Source organism: Sceloporus occidentalis, unplaced genomic scaffold (assembly GCF_023333645.1).
Source record: "Sceloporus occidentalis isolate IW3139 unplaced genomic scaffold, rSceOcc1.0.p SCAF_3, whole genome shotgun sequence".
Lineage (NCBI taxonomy): Eukaryota > Metazoa > Chordata > Lepidosauria > Squamata > Phrynosomatidae > Sceloporus > Sceloporus occidentalis.
Window position 1 is genome coordinate 118234593 of NW_028316983.1, and position 25707 is coordinate 118260299.

At 42.9% G+C, this 25707-nt stretch overlaps 1 protein-coding gene and 1 long non-coding RNA gene across 4 annotated transcripts in view; one reads left to right on the forward strand and one right to left on the reverse strand.

Annotated features, from left to right (window-relative positions):
* LOC149316626 (ras GTPase-activating protein nGAP-like) overlaps nucleotides 1-17342 on the reverse strand; it is a 280129-nt gene extending 262787 nt beyond the window's left edge. For 2 of the 3 annotated variants that reach the window (XM_089515961.1, XM_089515960.1), the window contains exon 1: nucleotides 17039-17342. In XM_089515961.1, coding sequence (XP_089372087.1) covers nucleotides 17039-17195 — 157 coding nt within the window. In that variant the 5' untranslated portion in view covers nucleotides 17196-17342. The remainder of the gene's footprint in view (nucleotides 1-17038) is intronic. The other variant, XM_089515962.1, reaches the window with a different exon arrangement.
* Nucleotides 17343-17588: 246 nt separating this feature from the next.
* LOC149316627 (uncharacterized) lies at nucleotides 17589-24664 on the forward strand. Its single transcript, XR_016280511.1, has 3 exons — nucleotides 17589-17709; nucleotides 19994-20084; nucleotides 23476-24664. It is a non-coding gene; the product is annotated as an uncharacterized LOC149316627 (long non-coding RNA).
* Nucleotides 24665-25707: the final 1043 nt, after the last annotated feature.

Sequence of the window (25707 nt, forward strand, 5' to 3'; positions counted from 1 at the left end):
TGCATTGAGAAGTGGGGGGAGCTGGGAGCCAGTAGTGCTTATGCACCTCTTTTGCTGTGCGCAAAAACATCCAGACTCCAACCACCTCCTTCTACACTATCCAGGCAGTTCTGTATTTAAAAATATAGATCTGCAACTATCACATCCAAGTCTGGCCCCACAAGAGCCACGGCATCAGTACTTTTCACTAATCCTGCCAGAGATACTGAGGACAGAACAAGCCAAACATATGCTAAAATCAAAATGAAGGAGCTTCCCAAGCAGATCTGTAGCAATTTCCCAAGTTGTAGCAATTAAAGGTACTCTACTGCCAAAAATCAAGCCAACCCACGGTTCCATCAAAATACCAAGGACTAAGGAATGTTTATCAAGAGTGCAGAGTTGAGAAGGAAGTAGAATAGTAGATCATCATCAGATGCTTCATACCCCATCACATGGAAACCTTCACCAATGAAAGAAAAATAAAATCAAAGAGGAAATGAAAACCAGATTTCCAGGATTAGTACATTTTTACAACTACAACATACTTAATTGTGCTGTGCACATGTTAATTATTCCTTCAAAGGAAATGCTGTAGCAGAAATTGCCTATGTACATACAGAATAAAAAGAATTCAGAGCTGCTGTAACATACAGCGTTGCCAATTTTCGGGGAATTCCCCGGAATCCGGGGAATTTAATTAATGTCTTTCTGGGGATTTTGACTGAATATTCCGGTAAATACTGTATTGGGGAATTCCAAGGATTTTGGATTTTGGTAAAACATTTCGGAGAATATCTTCAAGGCTTGTTGGCAACACTGGTAACATAGGCTGCATCCACGCCGCATAAATAATCCAGTTTGACATCACGTTAACTGCCATGGCTGAATGTTATGGAATTCTGGGAGATGTAGTTAGTTGTGGCATCAGAGCTCTGACAGAGAAAGCTAAATGTCTCACAAAACTACTGTTCCCAGAATTCCACAGCACTGAGGTATGGAGGTTAAAAATGGTGTCATACTGGATTATTTCTGCAATGGCTCGGAGCATGATTTGGAAAGTCCTCGTCTCAGACCTGAACTCATGTTGATCAAGGCCCTACTCTCACTCATTCTTTCACCAATAAAGGGATAATATTTAAAGGTGGTTTTTTTTACAGTGATCAATAAAATATGGGTTAGGTTCACAATAAACAATATCCCAGAATTCTTGAGAGTCCTATTTTACCATCTGTAAACACGGATGCAATCCAAACATTTCTATTTGACTTCTCCTGCCATTAGAAGTAGCATCAATAACCAGGGCTTCTTGGCTCGTTGCTTGCAAACAATCCAGGAATTATGTTGAAAGGATTATTGAGCAAGTATATGCAAAACACTCTAAGTACTTTTTCTTTTAATGACCACTGTGTAAATGCTGCTTCTCAGCCAAGCTACTGCAATGCCCTCTACATGGAGGTGCCTTCAGAAACATTCTGGAAGTTCAGAATGCCAACAAGGACTAGAAAGTGGGATCATTGCATAACTTTTCTAAAACCATGTCATCCTTGCTTGTTTTCAGGCTCTGTTCAAAGCATTAAAGCCTCAAATGACCAAAGGCACATGTGAACCATCTCTGTCTGTACCAATCCACCAATGGTCCATGATGTGAACTTCTTCCCTGGCTATCCCTGCCATTGGAAGTGAGTGACAGCCTTGTCAGCATGGCATCTCGCTTGTAAAATGTTTTCCCCTAGGAGGGCCAGCCTGGTGGTTACTTTGCAATTATTTTGGCACTAAGCAAAGGCTTTCTATTTTCCTAATCTTTTACTAATGTTCAATATTTTAAGTTATTATGTATTTGTATTTATTGGAGTTTTTATCCTGGGCTGCTGTTGCATTCTTTTATTTGTTTTTGTGACCAATCTCTTCTCCAGGCTGGCTCCACAATCCAAACCCGTGGGCTCCTGTGAATCACCTTGCCCCATTTCCCATCAAGGTCCATCCTCTGAACCTGAACCCCAAGGTATCCCTGTATGGACCAGTGGCTGTGTTGTTCAGTGGGTTCACTGTGATGAGCATGACCAAACTCTCCATCAAAAAAGGACCTGTCAGACACAGTTGGGGGAAAAAACAAGCAAGTAAATTTATTACAATACATTTAAATCACACATTAACCCCTAAACCATTTAATCATTAACTGCTCCCCAAAACCCTATTCACACTCACACACACATCCCACTGGCTGTCATATCTTTATGCCATCTTTCCCTAACTGCCATCGATCAGTCGATCTTTTCTCACACGCAGGCTCCCCTTTACAGCACTGCTTGAGTTGTGGTTGGCTGGCACAACCAGGCTTGCTCAGCACCTCTTTTCATAGTTTTGTCATATTTGGAACTAGTAACACATTTGTTAAATGCCCTAGAAATTCAAAATAGTCACTGAAGGATTAGGAATTAGTTTTAGAAATAAGTAAATAAAATATTTTGATTATTTTTAGTGCAAAAGAGATGAATCAATGCACCTTGTTTTGCATTGCTATGTGCAAAATATCTCTGCTCCCTCAACTAGCCATTGTATTTCACCATCATTTCTTGTCTATAGAGGACAAGCTAAGCATCCATTCATGCACTGCAATGCTGAAATAGCTAATTTATCTCTCCTCCTTAAACAATGTGTGTAGGCATCTTCAATCAAGTTGCCAATATAATGCTAAAGAATACACACACACACACACACACACAGATCAAAGCTCTTCCGTCAGTAATGAAGGCAGAAGCTTGGAGGTGCACATGTATTCTTATGCAAATTTCCATCAGAACATTTGCTCAACAAAATGCCATTTTCCCACAGTACACTGAATGAGTATCAGCTGAGTATCTGCCAGCACCAACTGAATAAAGCCCAGGGTTTTGTTTTGTTTTTTAGAAAAGGCACTCAGCCACAAACATTCCATCTAAATAATGAGTCCAAATTAGTCCTCCCTGTGTATGAACTCTAACCTTTTTTGACAGTATAGTGCTTCACAAACTAATAAATAATGGACTTTATTCAAAAACTGTTTCTATTTCAACATCATTATGCTATAAACTTGTAATTATAATAATCTGTATAGCATTTGGAGCAGTATGTGCTTGATAATCTGCACCATGCTCACCTTGTTATATAAATTGGAGAGTTACTCTTTGCTTTTTGAAGGAAAAGTATTGTGAAGTCTCGCCCAGGATCACATATCGACCACTTACACCCAACGAATATTGGTCTTCTTACCACTTTTGCCTTCACCCCCACTTATTAAAATGGGATAAGCAACCTGTGGTGCCCTTCAAATATGACAGAGTATAACTCCTATAGGGCCCAGCCAGCACAGTCAATGTTTGAGAGGTATGAGATCAATGACATCCAAAATATTTAGTTGTCTAACGTGGTTAAATACAAAGTATGAATAAAGAAAAATCTCTTTTTTGCCTGAAAGCAAGAGGAGCGTTATAATTATGTTAAGCACTTTCAGTGGTAAGAATCCTGATGCTCTCCAGATATTCTGAACTACAACTCCCATAATCACTGACTATTTGCCATGCTGTCTGGATGGCACCATGTTGTTTCTGCTTATCTCTATGTATATGCACTCCTTAACTGGAGGAACAGCACTGGCTGGGGGTGCCATTCCCAAATGCTGTACTCAACTACAAAATGCCATTTCTTAATTTGTTATGGGGATATGTATTTTAACCATTCCCTGTTGAACTGGGGGGGGGGGATGTTGAACTTTCATCCAAGACTTCACAGTATGGTTGAACATAAGATGCCCCACCACCACAACCCCAAGGTTACAAGCATACAAAGAAAAGCCACAGGAAGGTCAGTTGTTACACGCACCACTATAGTCTGAATGATATCCTGCCCAATATTTCAGACATATTTCAGCTAACAAAGCCTCTGACAAAGAAACTCATTTTTACAAAGTTCTTTCATGCCTGCCCAACCCCTTTTTTATTTCAGTCCTCTGTCTAGCTGGAAAGATTTTAGCACCAGCAGCCTGGGACGGATGGTGAAGAGGGGCTGGAGAACCACAGACTTGTGTTGTTGTGTATCTGCAGTATACAATGCAATAAAACTTAAAGTAGGAAAGAATGAGATTATACTCTAGCTGATCCTACTGTAGCACACATGTGTGCATGTGCCTTCAAGTTGCTGGCTGACTTATGGTGACCCCATGAATTTCATAGTATTTTCTTAGGCAAAGAATACTCAGAGGCATTATTGCCAATTCCTTCCTCTGAAATGTAGCCTATAGTAACAGGTATTTGTGGGCAGTCTCCCACCCAAGTATTTACTAAAACCGACCCTGCTTAGCTTCCAAAATCGGATGGGATTTGGTGTCTTTAGAGTATTTAGGCTTTAGGGTCATATGGTACCGGTGCATTTCATTCCGCAACTCATAAAGTCCCACTCCTCCTACCCTGCATCTCACAGGTGTAGCATTTGAGCAAGAACCTGTTAGGACTAAAAATAAAAGAGCATGAGGCCTTCCTTTGCAAGGATTGTTTTCTTCTTCAGCCAGTGTGCCAGCATCCTCTTTTATATATGCTATTCAAAGGTGCTAACCAATGTCACCTTTCTTTTTTCTGCCTTTCCCGCTTCTGGATAGTTGCCAACTAGTCTGACTGCACTGCACCTCAAAATTTCATTAAAAACACAGCTTTCAGTTGCCCAGTGTTGGCTGCTTTTGTTCTACCCAACACCTTAGCATTTTGTTCAGTTATCAAGCAAGTGCTCCCATCAACAGCTCTAACTGAATCACTCAGATTAAACCACTATCTGAAAATTATTCAACTGAAGAATTTGGGATTTTGCCAGAACACCTTCTCATCAAGCTCCCCATAAACACATGTAAAGCACCTTGCTTCCACAAGGCTGTTAAAAATACCTATGCACTCCACCTAGGTCTTTGGGAAGGATTCAGTGGGGTCCCAAGAAAGAAAGCTTGGGAAATCTGCTATCTTCTATCATTCCCTATAGAGAGCAACCTGGATCTCTTTTACCCACATTTCTATGTATATGCACATTTTGAAAGATTTGTTATGCTTTGTTTCATCCAGTTTTGCTCAGAGGCTGGGCTGCTCGATGCAGTCTCTCCCTCATAATCCAGTCAAAATGATCATGGCCAGAACCCATTGTTGTGGTTCTCCTAGTTTCCTGTGCCAGCCACATGATTCATTCGGATTCACCAAATTCTTTTACAAGTTTGCCACCACACAAAATATAATGCGGAGGTCTCCAACACCTGAGCATAATAAACTGGAAACAAGGAGGGCCCAGACAGTGTATAAGGCAGTGGAAATTGTGAGCATATATTAACTTCATTGTCCCTATTTTCTATTTACCCCTTTTGACATTGTGAACTTGTACAGGAAGCAGCTGCTGGACTCCTCTTCAGTCTAGACAAACCACTCCAAAATTCCTTTACAAATCACCCCCTCTTTTCTCTTCCCCATCTCTTTTTCCCAGAAGCGCAGCACTTAACTTGCCTAGCACAAGTATTGTAGCTCCAGCCTATTTCAGCTATGCATGACCATGGCCTATTTTCTAAGCCACACAGCCCCACTTTAAACCACAAGGGTCTTCTTGAAACTAATTTCTCCTTATTAAAGTATGTTGTGCGGATTTTTAATGTATTTACTTCTCTGCATTATATATTTGATATGGATTAGATTGCTAATTTATTATAATTCACATACAGTAATGTTATTCGTTCATTGTGTTTCTGTAGGTTAAATGAGATTCTCTTGAAGAACAGTACTGATACAAGCGAGTTACTTGGACAAAATCACTACAGCCTGTTACAGACTGCCAAAATAAAACTGCTTCTGGTCTCTTTGGAGGTATGCTATTTAAATGATGCATGGGTCCTAAGAGTCCGGAGGTTGCGCCAAAGCCACACTCCATTCCTAAGCACTGGAGTGCAGCTTTGGTGCAGCTTCTGGATTCTCAGGATGCATGCATCATTTAAACAGCATACCTCCAAAGAGACCCGAAGCAGCTTTATTTTGGCAGTCTGTAACAGGCCTACGGCATGCTACTGCCAAAGTCAAAAACTCCCTTAAATGTGTGTTGTACAGCATGCATGCCTTCAGACACATGTGTGTGCAACATACTTATTTGTGAGAGGTTTGTGGGAATTGGGGGACAAGCTAGGAATTGGGTGGTCCTGGGTTCCAGCTAACAAGAAGGATGGCAATCTTCCTAACTGCCTGTAATGAGACTGTTACTGTTGAGTGCAGTTATTTCTGACTTATGGCAATGCTAAGGTGAACCTATCATGGCGTTTTCTTGGCAAGATTTGTTCAGATTTGCCTTCACTTTCCTCTGAGGCTGAGTGAGTGTGATTTGCCAACGTTGCCAGTTGGTTTCCACGGTTGAGCGAGAATTTGGACTTTGGTCTCCAGAGCTGGTATCCAGTACTCAAACCACTACACCATGCTGGCTATCCTGTAATGAGGTACTTCATAGATTATCTGTTGCTTGTGAAGAGTAGGGTATGAGTACATGTGAGAGCAGAAGATCCATTTGTATGAACCCAAGTCTGCCCAACTTACGTAGAAACCTGGTCAGAAGGTGAAGTTGAATTGTTAAAGCAAAAGCAATGCACAGAGCTGAGTCCCACACACACACACACACACACTGCTTATTTCCTAGTAGTCTCTTCTTTTAGACTTTTTCTATTATTTGCTGGTTTTTAAAAAACAAACCACACTATTGTTGATCTATTATTCTGCAATGAATTCACTAAATCCTCTAGATGGACCTAACAACTGGATTAAAACCATCGTCCTTAATACAGAGTTTCTTAATTATGAATAAAAAAGAAGTGTCATTTCATCCTTTTTCAAAAATTGTTTAGAACGCATTTGAAAGAATGAGTCCCAATGGCCTTGTGATTAATCAACTATGAGTTTTTAAAAAAGGACAGTGATATTTCAGCTAATTCATATTAAATCTTAATTATACCATCTGAAAGGGCCTTGTGGTATCAAAAGTATGTCACTGGGTCATAATTCCTTCTTCCTCTCAAATAGTGAATTGAATCACTGAAAAAAGTTGGAGCAAAACAACAGAAGGTTCCTTCACACAGACTTTTAAAGGCAGTCATACTATATAACCCAACTTAACATTGAGCTTTTGACACCTAACACAGAGGGACAAGTAAAAATTCAATGTTAAAGCTAAACTTTAGCTGCCGTGTCTTATATGGATTACGGCTAATGTTACTTGCATGTTCCCTGAAGTTCATCCTCTTAAAGACACAAGACTAATTACTTCTATACTTAGTGGTACAAGCAAAGAACAGCAGTAAGAAGGAACTGAGTGAAATCCAGCCCCAGTTCTCAAAGCAGAAGGAAGGTTGTGTGGTTTTTAAAGCAAATATAGTTAGCAAACATTTGCTTTCCTGACTTCCGGAGTCTCACCACTACTAAATTTTCCAAAAAATTGTGCTTTAAACACTACGATCTAATAGCTGACAGAAATTTAAATAGGGGGCTTGTCTAATATCTGACCATGGGTAGAAGGGCATCCGAAATCACATCCTAACATAACTCAGCCTAATTGTGAAGAGCCTCCCCTTCCTGACATTGGGGTCAACTGTAGACTTCCCCTTGATCTAAGAAATGAGAAATTGCCAGAAGCTGGATGCGTGGGCTGGAGTCAGGGAGTCGTGAGCTGTTTTTGATTCACCATCAGTCTTGGGGCAGGGGGGCAGATTTTTCATATAGCATGTAGTTTAGGTCACGCTCTTGAACCATTTGTATTATTTTACTGAACTTTTTTTTTAAACAACTCTAAAGCATTCCTTTAATTTAGCAGGAATGCTATAGTGTGAATGAGGTTTAACAAAATTTTGATGGAGAGGCTCCTGTTTTAGGACAGTGTCTTAGAAAGACAATTATCTTCATGTCCTTTCTGATCTGAGACCACATTGTATACTGTTTTTTAGAATACAGATACAAAAACAGTTCTGTATTCAACGAACACAAAGTAAATTTTTACTCAACATTTCCAGAAGCATCACATGAACTGACAATAGAATAAGAGCTACTTGTTTGCAGCTGTATTACATGTACTATCCAGACATTAGAGAACTATCACCATCTAACAGAAATTGCACTATAAGGCCACGGATTCACTAAAATCATCCAAATTCGTGTGTGCAGATGTGACATGCAAAGTATATATTAATGAATGTCCATTATAAACATTTATTTAATTTCCAGCCTTGCACCCAACTGGGATTCCCAAAGCATCTCCTGGTTTTCAGTACAGCTCAGTTTCAGAAGCAGATACACACATTTTCTAAAATGTTTTAAATAGAGATAGCATCACTCTTGGCAGTAAAAACCTTCAACACAGACACTGCAGAAGTTGTCCCTGGTCCTCCCCTCTATTGCTAAAACCAGTACCCATGTAGGCTATTAAAGGGGGGAAGGGGAATCCCAAAGCCATATTTTGGTAACACCATCATTAGAAACATAAAAATGTGTCCAAAGTTTCAAATTTGTTAAATTTCTTCAATAGGCAATTGAATTTGATTGAAATGAAATTAGGCAATTGAACACTGAATTTGTCACATCTGGAAAAACTTTTGTAGTTCAATGAAAGAGTTTTACCTTTGTTGGTGGTAAAAACTTCAAAGAATTAAGTCCCAATCCTTTGCTCTCTCTCTTGTTAACATTTCCCCTGTTGTGTCAAAATTTGTCATCTTCAAATCCAGGAAACATAATCAGAGGTAGTTGCACTGGCGATAGGACACAACACAACAAAATCCAAAATCTACATAAGAACGATACTTTTATTGGCCAACCTAAATGCAAAAAAATGCATCGTGTAGATGTTCAAAGCTTCACTGGCTTCTTGCTCAGGCAAAGAAAAGAAAATCAATATTTTTTGTCTGAGAAAGAAGCAGTTAGCTTCAAACTGCTAACTTTAACAGGGGCAGCTGGATTTCAAGGGAAGTTGTTTTTCTGTTGTTAATGGGAGTTGAAATTTTATTACCTATCTTGTATTGACTTTTTTCTTGGTCCTCACATGGCCAAGAAGGAGTGTCCTCTGCATATCTCACAGACATTATTGTAATGGGTTTCCTTGTTGTTGTGTGCCTTCAAGTTGTTTCTGACTTATGGCAATCCTAAAGCAAACCTATCTTGTGATTGTCTTGGATAAATTTGTTCAGAGGATGTTTGCCTTCCCCTGAGGCTGAGAGCATATGACTTGTCCAAAGTCACCCAGTGGGTTCCATAACTGAACAGAGAATCAAACTCAGTGTCTCCAGGGTTGTAATCCAACACTCAAACCACAGAGATGTGAGCTAATTGTATTTGCATCACTTAACATTTCATTATATTTCCAGGAACCAGAATATTTTCTATTCCCAGCTGAACAAATTTCTAGAATTGGTTATTCATTGTAGTTAAACACACACACTACATTTCTCAGTATTTGAGATCATCACCCAATGATCACCAGTTACAGTAATCAACCAGAAACAGAATCATGCACAAAGTTCAGGAAGATGAAGAGCAACTTGGGAGTGAGGAAAAACATTTCATTGATTTAAGAGGTCTACACAATCCACGTCTGGCCAAGACTCCACAATCATATCTAAAGCACATCCCCCAGGGAAACATACTACTGTATTTGCATCATTCTCACACTGCCCCCCCAAAGCAATTGATTATCAATGTATTACAGGTCGAATCTCCCTTATCTGAAACACTTGGGACCAGAAGTGTTTTGGGTTTTTTCAGGTCTTGGAACATTTTCATATACGTACATAATGAGATATCTTGGAGAAAGGACCCAAGTCTAAATATGAAATTCATTTATGTTTCATATGCATAGGGTTGCCATAGTGCCGGACCTCCAAACCGGGAAAATTTTGTCCTACATTTCCCCTCGCGATCGCGGCGGGGAGCGGAAGCCAAGCGGCGAGGAAAAGCCTCCACTTAAGGAGGCTTTCCCTCCCCGCCTGGGCCCTGGGCCTCGCCGTGATCGGAGGCCAGGATTGGGGCCTCACCTCCTTCTTGGCCCCCGCGGAGACCAGGAAGGAGGCGAGCAGGCCGCCGGCCATGGCCGGGGCCTCGCCTCCTTCCTGGCCCCTGCGGAGACCAGGAAGGAGGCGAGCAGGCCGCCGGACATGGCCGGGGCCTCACCTCCTTCCTGGCCCCCACGGAGACCAGGAAGGAGGCGAGGAGAGCGCCGGCCATCGCCAGGGCCTCGCCTCGTTCCTGGCCCCCGCGGAGACCAGGAAGGAGGCAAGCAGGCCGCCGGCCATCGCCGGGTCCTTGCCTCGTTCCTGGCCCCCGCAGGGACCAGGAAGGAGGCGAGGAGAGCGCCGGCCATCGCCAGGGCCTCGCCTCGTTCCTGGCCCCCACAGGGACCAGGAAGGAGGCGAGCAGGCTGCTGGCGATGGCTGGGGCTTCGCCTCCTTCTTGGCCCCCGCGGAGACCAGGAAGGAGGCGAGCAGGCCGCCGGCGATGGCTGGGGCTTCGCCTCCTTCTTGGCCCCCCGCGGAGACCAGGAAGGAGGCAAGGAGGCTGCAGGGAGGCGGGGAGGTTGGCGCGGCTGCGCCCAAGAGGCGCCGCCTCCCTGCAGCCTCCTCCGCCCCAGGCCTCGCTGCCCTCCTTTTCCTCCGCGCGGCCATGCGCGGTGGAGGAGGAGGAGGGCAGCAAGGCCCCAGGGTTGCCTAGCAACCCCGCTGCAACCGGGCTTTTCCCGGTTTTTGGCTGCACCCGTGCCATGACCAGGCAGGTGCCGCCAAAACCGGGAAAAAACCCGGTTGCAGCCGGGTTATGGCAACCCTACATATGCACCTTATACATATAGCCTGATGGTAACTTTATACGTAATATTTTTAAAAAATGTGTATAGAATAAAGTTTGTGTAAATTGAACCAACAGAAAGCAAAGGCGTCACTATCTCAACCACACAGGTGGACAATTTTAGATCTTGGAGCATTTCAGATTTTTGAATTCTAGATAAAGGTAAAGGTAGTCCCTTGATCTGAATGACTAATCGTAACTGACTATAGGGGGTAGTGCCCATCTCTTGTTACTAAGCCAAAGAGCCAGTGTTGTCCAGAGACAAATACAGTGGTCATGTGGCCAGCATGACTGCACCAAACATTGTTACCTTCCCACCAAAGTGGTACCTATTTATCTACTTGCATTTGCATGTTTTCAAACTGCTAGGTTGGCAGAAGCTGGGACTAGTGATGGGAGCTCAATTCCATCATGCGGCATCTGGGCCTTGAGCTGCCAACTATCTGATCTTCTGAACTGGCATCTTAACCACCGCATCCCTCAGATAAGGGATACTCAACCTGTATTATTAAATCGAGTCCCAGTATATGCAAATACAAGTTGTTTTCTCTCTGGAGTAGTTCTCTATTACGTCATACGCGGACGCACCATATGCAGCTTTCAGCATATGCTGAAACCTACTAGGGAGCCCGCAGGAGCGCACAGGGCGCAAGGGGCGGCATGTCCCATTAAGAATAATGGGGCACGCACCCATGGCGTGCGCACGCCACCGCACCATGCACAAGCCCCATTATTTTCAATGGGGCTCAAGCATACATGGTTTTTTTATGCGGAGGGGTCCAGAACGGATCCCCCGCGTAAAAATAGGACGCACTGTATATCTTTGAATAAGCTCCCCAGACATATGCAAGCTGAATGGCACAGAGCTCCTAGAACCGATACGCAAGGTTAATCAGATCTGAGGAGTAACCAACAATTTCTTTCACCTTAAATAACTCTTTCTTCTCTTAGCACTAAGTTCCATTCATTTTCCACAACTGGAAAGTGCACAATGCTCTCCTGAATCTTTATAGACACATGAGGGAACAATGAGATGTGGGTGGCTACTGTATTGATAGCTCCCCTGACTGCCATCCTAAAAGAGTGGCATTTAATTTTTCTCATGCATGATTTTTTTTCCCCTTCAAGGGTCATTTATAGCAATAACTGGTATTAAGACAACACCAATGTTTACTGAGCAACGCAGCCCACAACACCAGATGACCCACCCCTATTACCCTTTGCTAAACTAACATTCTTCTTTGTTAGTTACAAAAAGCTCCTCAGTGCTATAAATATCTACAACATAACAACATGCTGCAAACTACATTGAATTCTATACTAGCACAACATTGTTTTGATTTGATTAAACACAGAGGAACATATCCAGGTCATTGGAAGACAAAGGTTGGATTAAAACATATTGAAAATATATTTAGTTCAGTCCAGCTACCACTTAAACAAAACACGATCCTGGAAAAGACTCTTTTTTTTAACTGAAAAGTGGAAATAGCAATGTCTGCTGTTTTATTTTGATGCAAAGTAGGAATAATTATTTGTCATTTCAGGGACACAAAATCACTTCTGTTGCCCAATTATACTTGAAAAATCAAAATCTCTCCATTTTTCATAGGTCTTTAGCCAATAGGGTTTTCAGGTAATAGAAATGCATCAGCAACATTTGAAGGCTTCTGTTTACGCCAGCAAGATATGCCTGAACAAGAAACCTATAACTTCACCAATGTTTTGCGGTGTTCCCTATGTAGGTTTTTACTGCTATACGTTATAGGAGACAGCTTCATGCAATCCTACATTTACAAATTATTTAGTTATGTATCCTTTAGGAAAGCAGGAATCAAAAAGTAGAAAGCAGGAAGGATCTCTGTGTAGATGCCCAAAGGAAATGACATAAACATTTCCTCAAGACTAATTAAAACATTGCCCGACACACAATCTTGCTCAAAGCAAGGGTTCTTAAACCCATACCATAAAAGACAAGGGGAGAAATAAAAGCCCATGTACACCTAGTGTTTACTGTGGTATCTGGTGTGAGATAGGGAATCTCTACCAGTGGTAACACAAGGGGTAAGGCTACACAGTATCTTTCTATGCACTACTAGTCTTGGAGGAGTGGGGAGAAGAAGCCACAATTCTATCTTCAGCAACAACATCATGACGTTATGACAAGAAATGCAACCATATCTGGCATGTCTGCAAGCCTTAAGTGGGAAACTTCACTCAATAGTTTCTGCTTTAAACATGAGCAGCTTCTGATTCCTTCTTCATACGATTCATTCCCATACACCAGAACGATCTGTACTGGACATCTGGTCCAGTGAGCACTTTTCTAGGGTGATATACTTTTCTAGGTAAGGCATCCAACATGACAATGAACTATGAAGGAGGGGATCAACAGACAACTGCATTCACAGCACAAAAATACACTGCTTTTGCAATAACCCCCTTGGAATTATCACCTTCCATTTCCTTCCAGGGAAACAGTCAACAGCACCAATCAATTTTTGTAGGAAATATACCCATAGCTACAACCAGGAAGGCTATGGAAATGAAAGCAATGCTTGCTCCCAGTCCTCAGACAATGCTGATATCAAAGCCTTGATTAGACAACAAACCTTGTCCTATCTCTTATTAATTTTTGGTAACAGCAACTTCATTTTCAGAATGTTCCCCTATGACCCACAGAAGTCACCGGCAACCTTCTAAATAGAAGAAAGCACAGGAGCTGCAAAAGCTTACTGAGCTCAGCTAGAGCAGAACCTAAGTGTTGTCTCAGACACGGGTGAGTCTAGCAACTGATGCTACTGACTGCAGTCCTTTAACTTCCTTTTACAAATAGCTGGGGTCACGCATTCCCATGGAAGTACAGTCAGCCCTCCACATTTGCGGCTTTGACTTTTGCGGCATTGATTATTCATGGACTAATACGTTCTCTCTAGGAATCTCTATGTCCTCCAGTAGAAGGATCTGAAGATTCCTAGAGAGAACATTTCTCTCGGCAATTGGAGGTCATCCAGTGCAATTCTATGGTCACCTTCCAGCAGATGCTGACCAGAGAGATGCCCTGGAGGACCCTAGAGATTCCTAGAGAAGTGATCTCTCAGGTTAAAAAAATGTGTTTTTTCCACTTTCATGGGGGGTTCTGTGTCCCTAGCCCTACCAAATGTGGAGGATCCACTGTAAATATATTTAACATGTTGTAGCAATGGGGATTTTGCAAATGAATTCGTAGTAGTGTGTGTAGCCACATAAATAGTGTTAGCACACTATCTCTTATAGGAACAGAATCTAGTTTAATAAAAGTTATCAGCTTACCCATTATCACCTTCCTTTGTCTAAGGCTGACTTGGCAACAACTGTCCATGCTTAAGTTACAAGTGTGCCTGGAAGCCCAGCAACATCGAAGTGCCCAGCAATGACCTGTATTAGCAAACCACTTAATAGGTTATTGCTTCTTCTGAGGCAAAGGAACTACACAGTATGTGGCGGTGTAGAACAAAATAAGAAAAAAGGAGACTTACCAAAACCTTATTTGCTATCTTAGAATTACTGGTTTCAAGACTGAGTCATGCTATTTTTCTATAATAAAGAACACACTGAGAAAAAATAATAATAAAAGAACAGAGCCTATGAATAGGCAAGGCTGATACGGATTTATTTTAGGAGCTTACATACCAGGGAGGGCTTGAGAAAGAAATAGGAAATAACAGTGAGTCTTGTACATCAGCCAGATCACTAAAGAATTTGACATCCTTTTTCCAAGCTCTCATCAACCTTTACTATAAATAAGGATGCCAGTTGAGTGCAAGTCAGTAAGTACAAAACCACAAGATGAACAACATCCGTATCTTCTGGGTTTCTGGCAACTCATTAACAGCTATCCCAAATCCAGCTGGGAAGCAAAGAAAAAAAGGGGGCTTTACTCATACCGTGCCTGTCCTTGTCCCCTCACAAGCACAAAGGACTGAAATGCAGAGTGGAGAATGAGAGATCTTCCCATTTGCTTGATGCTGAGGTGCAGCTGACTCACTCAAGATCAGCACAAAAGGCAACAACGCATTGACCTTCTTGACATTTTAGCAAAGGTGAGAGTAATCACAGGGCAGCGTACCTTCTCAGCCCACTTTTTAAAATGGCACAGTGAGCCAATTGGAGTAAACCCACAATATCAATGAAACTGAGGTTTTAAGCCCTACACAACTAAAAACAATGAGGCACTTTTAAACTACAATCCTCTCAATGTATACCTGAGGGTAAGCCCCCCTGGTACGGTCAAACAGATATTAGTGACAAGTCTTTTCCCAATGAAGAATTCAACGGTAGTTGCCATTTCCCAAAGTTCAGGGCAAACCTAAGTGTGAACGCATTTTTGTCCATTCATCAGTATTTCAACCTGATGCCTGATCTGCTGGAAAAGCAATCCAGAGACTGGACAATAGAGCTGTAAACAATAGGACATTTTGAAAGCTAATCTGTGAGGCTTTTTTCCCTATTAACATGATTCTGAACTGAACAGAGCTGCTCTTTTTAATGGGTGGGGAGGAAGCTAGGAAGAAGCTGTGCCAGGAGGTGGATATCACATACACACACACACACACCCCACAACAAGTGACTTTGTTTTTACATTTTGTTTGGTAAAGGGCAGCCTAGCACTGAGGGAGTGTCTCTTAACCCTTGGATGGATAGTCCATCAATCCCTGGATAATGCTCCAAAGACGCACCTGCGAAAAGGAAATCAAGGCAGAAATACATCCATCATCATCATCAAAACATTTTGGAAAAAGATGGAGACAGGTCATTCCTCCTTTGGTCCAAAAACACACTGCAGAGATAATCCAGTTTGAGAGCGCTTTAACTGCCCTGGCTCAATGCTAGGGAATCCTGGGAACTGTAGCGCTTTCAAACTGGATTATTTCTGCAGCGTGTCTTGGGCCACAGTTTCCAAACCAAAGCGGGCCATCAGTGAAGAAAGACCACTTCGCCATCATCAGAGACGGAAAAGTCAGGAGGGCTTGGGTCCATCAAGCCCAGTGACAGAACAACTATGTAAATGACCATTTATTCAAACCAACATTGTCCTTTCAGCAGCAGTGGATGCAAGGTAACAATAATAATAACAATAATAAGGTTTATTTATATTTCCTGCCTCTCCCTGCGGATAGATTGCAACCTAGATAAAATTACAAATAAAATACATTAAACCCTGAACCAATAAAATCAATCCAAAATTCAAGAGTTAATATAAGACAAAAGAGGAGGTGCGATGAAGGAAAGGAAGGAAGGAAGGAAGGAAGGAAGGAAGGAAGAAAAGTCTGGACTAGGCAACAGCAGCAGAGGACCAATAGCAGTCAGGGATGATATTAGGAAAGGTGAATTTCAAGTTTGGAGGGAGGATGAGACCCACCATTGGGTCCCTGTTAAGAGATTTGGGACTACAGCTCCCAGAAGCCTCAGCCACGTTGGCCAATAGCCTGGAATGCTGGGAGCTGGAGTCCAAAATCCCCTTAAAGAGCACAGTCTGGGGACCACTGGCTTAGAGACTCCTCAGTGCAGCATGAAGCAGTACTGTATATAAAGACTGCTTAGTGCAGTATGAAGCAGTATATGAATCAGTGGTCCCCAAAGTGTGCCCTTGAAGAGATTTTGGACTACAGCTCCCAGAAGCCTCAGCCATGGTGGCCAGTAGCCTGGGATGCTGGGAGCTGGAGTCCAAAATCCCCTCAAAGAGCACAGTTTGGGGGCCACTGGCTTAGAGACTCCTCAGTGGAGTATGAAGCAGTATATAAACCAATGGTCCCCAAACTGTGCCCTTGAAGAGACTTTGGACTCCATCTCCCAGAAGCCTCAGCCATATTGGTCCATAGCCTGGGATTCTGGGAGCTGGAGTCCAAAATGACTTTAAGAGCACAGTTTGGGGACCACTGGCTTAGAGACTCCTCAGTGCAGTACGAAGCAGTATATAAGTCAATGGTCCCCAAACGGTGCCCTTTAAGAGACTTTGGACTTCATCTCCCAGAAGCCTCAGCCATGGTGGCCCATAGCCTGGGATGCTGGGAGTTGGAGTCTGTAGAAGAAGAAAAAAATCTTTTAAAGGAGACCACCGCATGGTTTAAAAAAGGTAGAGGTGGCAGCGTTCTAGGACTGGTGGAGAAAAGGGAGGTCAAGATGTCCCATACTGGAGACTTTTGTCCTTCCTCGCTTACCATAGACGCGGAGCCATCCCTGGAGCTGGCAGACAGACTCCCTGAGGATCCTCTCCAGGGTGCTGGCAGCCCCGGCTAACTCGGCGGGTCCCGGCAGGGAGTTCTTGAGCCGCTCCAGGCAGCAGGGCTCCCCTCCTTCCCCGCCGCAGGGCTCCATGGCTGGAGGCAGGGCCACGCCCCCTTCTGCCTCAGTCCATGCCGAGGAGCCACCGGCGGAGAGCCCCCTTTTTGCTGCCACCTCCGCCGCTCCCACTCCTCCTCTGCTGCTCCTTCAGCTCAGCAGCGGCGGTGGGCATCCCAGGGAGATAGGCGGGAGCAATGGAAGGCCGAGATGCCGGCTGGCTGCCCAAGGCGTGGATGATGGACCGAGGGCCAGGCCGCCTCAATCGCCCATCGACGCGCTCACGCCCACAAACCCCCCCCCCCCCACCCTTTAACTGTTTCTTATTCCTGCCGCTCCGGGAGTGGCCTCCCGCCGCTGATTGGCTGCATGCAAATGAGGAGTATCCAACCTTCCATTTGAGGCTGGGTCTTCTGTTCAGCCCTGAGGTGACCTCGCTCTCTTCGCGAGTTCCATCGCTGCCCGCGTGGCGCAGGGCTTTAAGCGCTGGACCTGAGGCTCCGGCAGACCCGGGTTCGAGTCCCAGCGTCGGCTAATAAAACTTTATTCAGTGAACCTTTAAAACCCTATTGAATGCATAGATAAAGGAGGGGGGACGCCTGGCATATGCGAAAAGGATCTAGGACCAAATAGACCACATAGTTGGAGATGAGTCCACAGTGTGATGCGGCAGCTAACAAGGCCAATGCGATTCCAGGCTGCATCAATAGAAGTATAGTATCTAGATCAAGGGAAGTAATAGTGCCACCCTATTCTGCTCTGGCCAGGCCCCACATGGAAAACTGTGTCCAGTTCTGGGCACCACAATTCAAGAAGGACATTGAGAAACTGGAGCAATGTGTCCAAAGGAGGGTGACTAAAATGGTGAAGGGTCTGGAAACCATGAATCCCTGTGAGGAAAGACTTAGGGAGCTGGGGATGTTTAGCCTGGAGAAGAGAAGGTTAAGAGGTGATATGATAGCCCTGTTTAAATGGCCATCTGTCCCAGGGGATGCTTTGATTGAGAGTTCCTGCATGGCAGAATAAAGGGGTTGGACTGGATGGCCCTTGTGTCTCTCCCAACCCTAGGATTCTATGAGTCGAAGCCCCTACAAGCTTTTTGCTCGCCACAATTTAACCCTAAGCTTATCACAGGGGTTTCCCGTCAAAGTTTGGTCAAAGGTGGGGTTGCCTTGCCTTCCTCTGAGGCTGAGAGAGTGTGACTTGCCCAAGGCCTCCCAGTGGGGTTCTATGGCCGCGCGGGGCAGGGACGTAGCTAGGATTTTGGGAAGGGGGGGGGTCCAGACTAAGTGCCACCATTATAATGGGGCTTGAGTGCGGCAGTGCAGCAGCACACACCATTCATTTTTCTAATGGAAGGGGGGGGGTCTGGACCCCAAGATCCCCCCCTTGGCTACGTCCCTGCGTGGGGATTCGAACCCTGGCCTCCAGAGGCCAACACTCAAACCACTGCGCCATGCTGGCTGTCCTGTAATGAGGCTTGTTGTTAGCTGCTCTGGAGTGGACCCTGACCCAGGGCAACCCAGGAACATCTCCCTTTCCTACTACAGTGGTACCCCGGGTTACGAAATTAATTCGTTCCGCCGCCGCTTTCGTAACCCGGAAACTTTCGCTAGCCGAAAAGCCCTTAGGCGCTAATAGCGAAAGCCATGATTCCGTGTGAAATCGCGCCGAAAAGCACCAAATTTTTTTTCGTAACCCGAAATAACCTTCGTAACCCGGAAAAATGTTTTTAAATGGATTTTTTTCGTAACCCGGAAATTTCGTAAGGCGGCGCATTCGTATCCCGGGGTACCACTGTATTCTGCTTAGTTCCTGTAAAGTCATACTCTGGATCCCTCCATCTAACATGCGGCCTTCCTCTCTTTCTGCTTCCCTCCACCTTTCCCAGCGTTATCGTTTCTTCCAGCGATTCATGTGTTTTCGTCATGCGTCCAAAGTACGCCAGCCTAAATTTGGGTCTGTTACAGACTGCCAAAATAAAGCTGCTTGGAGTCTCTTTGGAGGTATGCTGTTTAAATGACGCATGGGTCCTAAGAGTCCGGAGGTCGCGCCAAAGCCACACTCCATTCCTAAGCACCAGAGTGCAGCTTTGTTGCAGCTTCCGGATTCTTAGGGTGCATGCGTCATTTAAACAGCATCCCTCCAAAGAGACTCAAAGCAGCTTTATCTTGGCAGTCTGTAACAGGCCCTGGTCACCTTGGCTTCCGGGGAGATTTCTGGTTTGATCTCATTCATTTGTCTTCTTGGCCATCCAGAGTATCCTTGGCCCTCTTCTCCAGTAGCAGATATCAAATGAATTGGTTTCCTTCTCATCTTCGTTCTTCACTTTCCCGCCCTCACATCTTATCTATACATGCGCAATAAATACAGCGTCTTGGGCAATTCTAACTTTAGTGCTCATTTGTATATCTTTGCTCTTTGGGGTCTTTTCTAGCTCTTGCATAACTGTCCTTCCCATTCCTAGTCTTCTGATTATTTAGTAAATGCTATTTTAAATCAACTGCTGCTAGAATAATACGTACAAAACACTGGGAAAATGAAGAAATTCCTGACATATCTGATAGGTTATGGAAAAGGTATGCCCTTAGAGAAAATGATTTAACGCAATTGCTAAGAAATAGACCGATGGGAAACTTTAAATATGGAATGGGCAGAAGTGATGGACTATTTAAGGTCCAAAGGGGTCATAACAGTGGCAACAAACTAGCTAGATATCAGTTGGACAAATCATTATATATATATATATATATATATATGGATATAATATTGACAGAAGATGGGAGAAATACATAATTATATAGTCGCATTTAAATGTCTATATTTTTGTGTAGGTTTTGTGTCGGTTGAAGAAAGTTGATGAAAAAAAAGAGATGAAACAAGAGAAGACAGAATTCCTGGTTCATTATTTTGAACGGTGAAAAGGTAGGAGGTTTGAAATGAGGACACTGACTCCCCGAATTTAGAGGACAGGAAGTTTTTGTCCATTAAGTTGTATTCAAATTTGGTTTAAACATTATATTTGGTATGCTTTGCTTGAAAAGAAGAAGGCCTTCCCTCCATCCATCATCATCCAGAGCAGTGGTTTTCGACCTTCCCAATGCCACGGATCTTTAATATAGGCCTGTTACAGACTGCCAAAATAAAGCTGCTTCAGGTCTCTTTGGAGGTATGCTGTTTAAATGATGCATGGGTCCTAAGAGTCCGGAGGTCGCGCCAAAGCCACAGTCCACTCCTAAGCACTGGAGGGCAGCTTTGGTGCAACTTCTGGATTCTTAGGACGCATGCATCATTTAAACAGCATACCTCCAAAGAGACCCGAAGCAGCTTTATTTTGGCAGTCTGTAACAGGCCATAGTTCCTCATGTTGTGGTGACCCCCAGTCATAAAATTATTTTCATGGCTACATGCAAATATGTGTTTTCTGATTATCTTAGCTGACCCCTGTGAAAGGGTCGTTCGACCCCCAAAGGGGTCCTGACCCACAGGTTGGGAACCACTGATCCAGAGGGAGAGAAGATCAGGTCAGAACCATTGGCCTAATTGGAGCAAGAAGAAGGGCCCTCCCTCCAGTCCATCTGCCCTGGTCCAGGCCTCCGAGGGAGAGAAGATCTGCTGGACTTTCCCTCTTCCCCACTGCCATTCCCTTCTCTTTTTGTGTCTTGTCTTTTTAGATTGTAAGCCCGAGGGCAGGGAAATGTTTAATTAACAATTTGTAAGATGCCTTGATAGCCTTTTGGCTGAAGAGCGGGGTATAAATAAATAAATATTGTTATTATTACTAATAACTTGGATAAAGGAATAGAGAGCATGCTTTATCAAATTTGCAGATGGCAACAGATTAGGAGGAATAGCAACTACCCCAAAGGACAGGATCAAAATTCAAAATGACTTGAATAGAGGAGAAACCTGGGCCAAAACTAACAAAATGGACTTCAACAGGGAGAAATATAAGATACTGGGCTAAGGGAGAAAAAATGAAATGCATAGATATAAGATGGGGGGACACCTGGCTTACAGAGACTTAAGGAGACGTGTGAAAGGGATCAGGAGTCCTAGTAGACCACAAGTTGAACATGAGTCAACAGTACGATGTGGCAGCTAAAAAGGCCAATGCTATTTTACGCTGCATCAGTAGAAGTATAGTATTTAAATCAAGGGAAGTAATAGTGCCACTCTATTCTGCCTTGGTCAGGCCTCACCTAGAATACTGTGTCCAGTATTGGATGGCCATCTGTGGAGATAGTTTTGGTTGTGAGTTCCTGCATGGCAGAATGAGGTTGGACTGGATGACACTTGTGGTCTCTTCCAACTCTATGATTCTATCTACATTGAGTAGCATTTGATTTTTGACAACCAGTGGCATTTTGTATTTGATGTTCAGTATTTCTGAGTCTATCTGTGTACCAACACTGGTATAGACATGACAGTCAAATACTTATCAGGCTCTCACAGATGTGATTTCGATTCCTAGGAGATTAAATTTCACAGATTGCTGACGGAAAAAAAATACACATGGGGGAAAAACTAGTTTGTTTTATGTGCCTTCAAGTCACTTGCTGACCTGTGGCGATCCCATGAATTCTTCATAGGGTGTTTTTAGGCAAGGGATACTCGGAAGTGGTTTTGCCAGTTTCTTCCTCTAAAACAGTGATGGCGAACCTATGGCACGCGTGCCAGAGGTGGCACTCAGAGCCCTCTCTGTGGGCACATGTGCCGTCGCCCCAGCAGAGTTTGCCAGAGTCTGTTACTAGAAAGCCCAGAGTAACATGGCACTTTTCAATAAATAAGTGGGTTTTCAGTTGCAGTTTGGGCACTCTGCCTCGAAAAGGTTCACCATCACTGCTCTAAAACATACCCTACAGCACCTGGTTTTCCTTGGTGGACTCCCATTCAAGAACTAACCAGGCCTAACCCTGCTTAGCTTCCAAAATCAGACATGATTCAGTGCCTTTAGGGTGTTTAAGCCTACACCTTAAATATATACACTTCCACCAATTGCCTCTAATCCACTCTGTGCCTCCACCAAATAGAGGATCTACAGGTGTAAACTTGGACAATTTAGGAGAATTTAGGCTGCCTCACCAATAGGCACCATCTGCCATTTCAAGGATCTCATTCTCTGCCCAGTTTCTAGTTTCTCTCCTACTGAAAGTTCATATTTCAGTTACTCTTCCCCCCCTTAAAAAACCAAAAAAGCACTTTAAAATGCATGCATATCTACTGTATAATTAAAATACATAACATAATAAAAATCATGCATGTTCATTGTTCTGTGCATTGTTAGTTCCAGAAACGGTTCGCAAATGCGTAAAACTGTCACACTTTATTATGTATTCTTTTATTAACTCTGAGACCTCCTATCTGGCTGTATCTCGATAGCTCGGCTTTGATTTCAGAGGCTCCATTATACTAAAACCATAAGCATAAAAACCTTTTGCTCTTCAAATGGCACAACTGATCTTAGCCCATACCAGCCATCTTGTTATAATGCAGATGTATAGCAGGTACATTTTTACAGTGACAATGGCAATGCTGTTGTAAAGTAATCCCATCTCATTCCTGCTGTGCTTACCCCTGATCCTTTGAAAGTTTATTGGAATGCAACTCAGACTGTTACTAAATTGGCTTTGTTAACATGGTACAGTAAGTGTGCATAACGTCACTGCATTATGGCCCACTCCTATACACTCTGTATAGACAAGTGTGCACAGGAGTGTGAATATTTTTTATTGTATTGTATTAAAATACATATAAATCAAGACATACACAAACATCACTAACATCACAAAAAATGAAAACTCTAATTATTAAGACATAACATAAAACTTCCTGATTTCTTGAGATCCTTAACATTTGTTTGTTTCTTAGTACTTTCTATATATACTCTTAACTATAACTTTATCCCATATCCAATATCTTTATAATCTTTATAAATAATCTATTATTATATTTTCATCAATTTACAGCTTAAGTTCCAACTGTTAATACTCAACCCACTGTATTTCTGTTCACTTTACATCCCTCTTGTATTCAAAATTAATCTATTCAATTCTCCCACAGGTCAACATCCTCAATATATAACTAAATAGCTAAATTAACATTTCAGTCATACTTTATGAAGTCTATGTCTATATTAACAGTCTAATACCTTGTTTATATTACTGTCTTCCTTCTTTATATATTCTATCCATGGCTCCCAATCCAAATTAAATTTCACCAAAGATTTTTGGTTTAACAAACATGTTCATTTATCCATCACATAATATATTGAAAATATATAATAATCATATATTTTCCATTTCCATTCTTCTAGGTCCGGTACGTCCACATATTTTCAATACTTTGGTGAATATTCTTTCTTGACAAGTCACTACAAGAATAGTGTGGTATGAAGAAAGAGCCAACATAACATTCTCATCTCTGATATTATTTGGCCAAGGCTACATGAAAGACTTGTATCTGAAAAAAATGAAGTCTTCGCACTTTAAAGTGTCATCACAATACAGAAGCCAAACTGTATCCTATGAAAAAAGAAAGAAAAGAAATTCAGGAACATAGTTGAGAAGAACTAAATCTTCTATCTAGACTGTGAATGAGGTTGGCTGTATATTGATCTCAAAGAGGCATTTTGGAAGCATGAGATCTCATCTTGTCCAAGATCACTTTTTATTCTAGGTGGAAGCTAGATCTCCAACTCTCCCAAACTCCTGCTTTTTCCCCACCCTGCTGATCAATAGAGCAGTGCATTCAGACAAGCTTGGTGGAAACCACAAAGCTTCCGAAGAGGATCCAATACATATAATAGAAGGTTACTCTGTGCCTCTCAAGGGAAGAGAAGCCAAATTTGAAGCTGTCTGATCTATCCAGTTGCATGAATTGTCCAGGTCATTTTCTTGTGACCTACAAAAAGTCAGGAATTGACTATGCCTCCTTCCATACAATCCTTCCCACACACTAAATTCCTCTGGGAAGAATTTATTGCAGCCAAAGAAAGCAAGATTGGTAGTGACTTCCCAGAGGACCTTTTCAACGGATGCTCCAAAAATTTGGAATGGACTGCTGGAATAGATCTGTCTTACACGGGGGCACTATATGTGGCTTTGAGTGTTATGTGCTCAATACTGCGCAGAAGCACATGGGGCAGTGGGTCCCATTCAGATGAATGGGGTGTGCGCCCATGGCGCGCGCTCGCTGCCGCACCACTGCACCATCGCACTACCGCGCGCACAAGCATAGGTGGAATTCACATTACGCGGGGGGTCCGGAACGGATCCCCTGCGTAAGGCAAGGGTCCACTGTATTACATCCCTCAACGCCTTTAAAAAGGCTTTAAAAATGGATCTCTTCTGGCGGGCCTTCCCAGACTGACCTCCTAAAAGAATAAAATTTGTCCACCCGTCCTACCTGTCCCGGCTCTTAATATGATCACTTTGGCCTAATTTTGTAATCTCGCCATTTTGTAATTCTGTAATGAACTGAACTGTAACTGTAGTTAGGGATCTTATGACTTTATTGTCCTTTTAAGTGAGGGAGGGAGGATTGGAGGGTTGTGGTAAAGATGGTTATGCTTTTTTACTGTTTACGTTACTGTTACATATGATTTTCTGTTACCCACCTTGACCCTCAAATAGGGAGAGGCGGGATACAAATAAATTATTATTATTATTATTATTATTATTATTATTATTATTATTATGATCAACTGGAATCAGAAGCCAGCAAAACTCTTCACTGCTTTCTTCTGTTGGTGCTGTGTGGAATATGCAGTAGAGGGAATGTTGCTGTCGTGCACCTTTAAGTCAGAAAAGGCAAATCTATCACTGGGTTTTCTTGGCAGAAATTTGCTCAGCGGGGATTTGCCTTTGCAGAACTTGTGACCCAGTCCAGTGGGTTTCCGTAGCCAAACGGGGATTCAGACACTGGTGTCCATAGTCATGGGCCAACACCCAAACCACTACATTATGCTGGTTAATAGTATAAGGTTAAAGTGCTGTACTTGGACTAGAGAAACTGAAGTCCATATCTTTGTTTGGTCATGCAGCATACCCTCCCAACTTGGGCCATTGCTGCCTCTCAGCAAATCTCCCTAACAGGGTTGTGAGGATTTATAGCAGTACAGGAACTATGCAAAGTCTTCATATATGTTCCTAATGTGGACAAATAACAACAGCAGCAGCAACAACAACAACAACAACAATCTTTTGTCTTGCAGAGGCGCTTCTAATTGTACTGTAGTCTTATTCGAACACTTCTGATATATAAAAAAAAGGGCAGATCTATTAAAATATCACAGGAAGCCCTGAAAAGTGGCTGTTATCTGATTCACAGGGAAAAAATGAAAAGGAAATTAAGGATAAACTTACAAACTGTGCCTGCTTCCTTTGCACTTTGTTTCAGCTTGTATCTACTTCTCTTGCTCTTTGCACTTTTACACCTCTCTCCTCATTCTTCACTCGCTTCATGCTTTCACAATGCCTGTCTCGTTCACCTTGCAGCTGTACCTGTTATCTCTGTGCAGTTTCAAATTTCCTTTACAAAAAGTCCT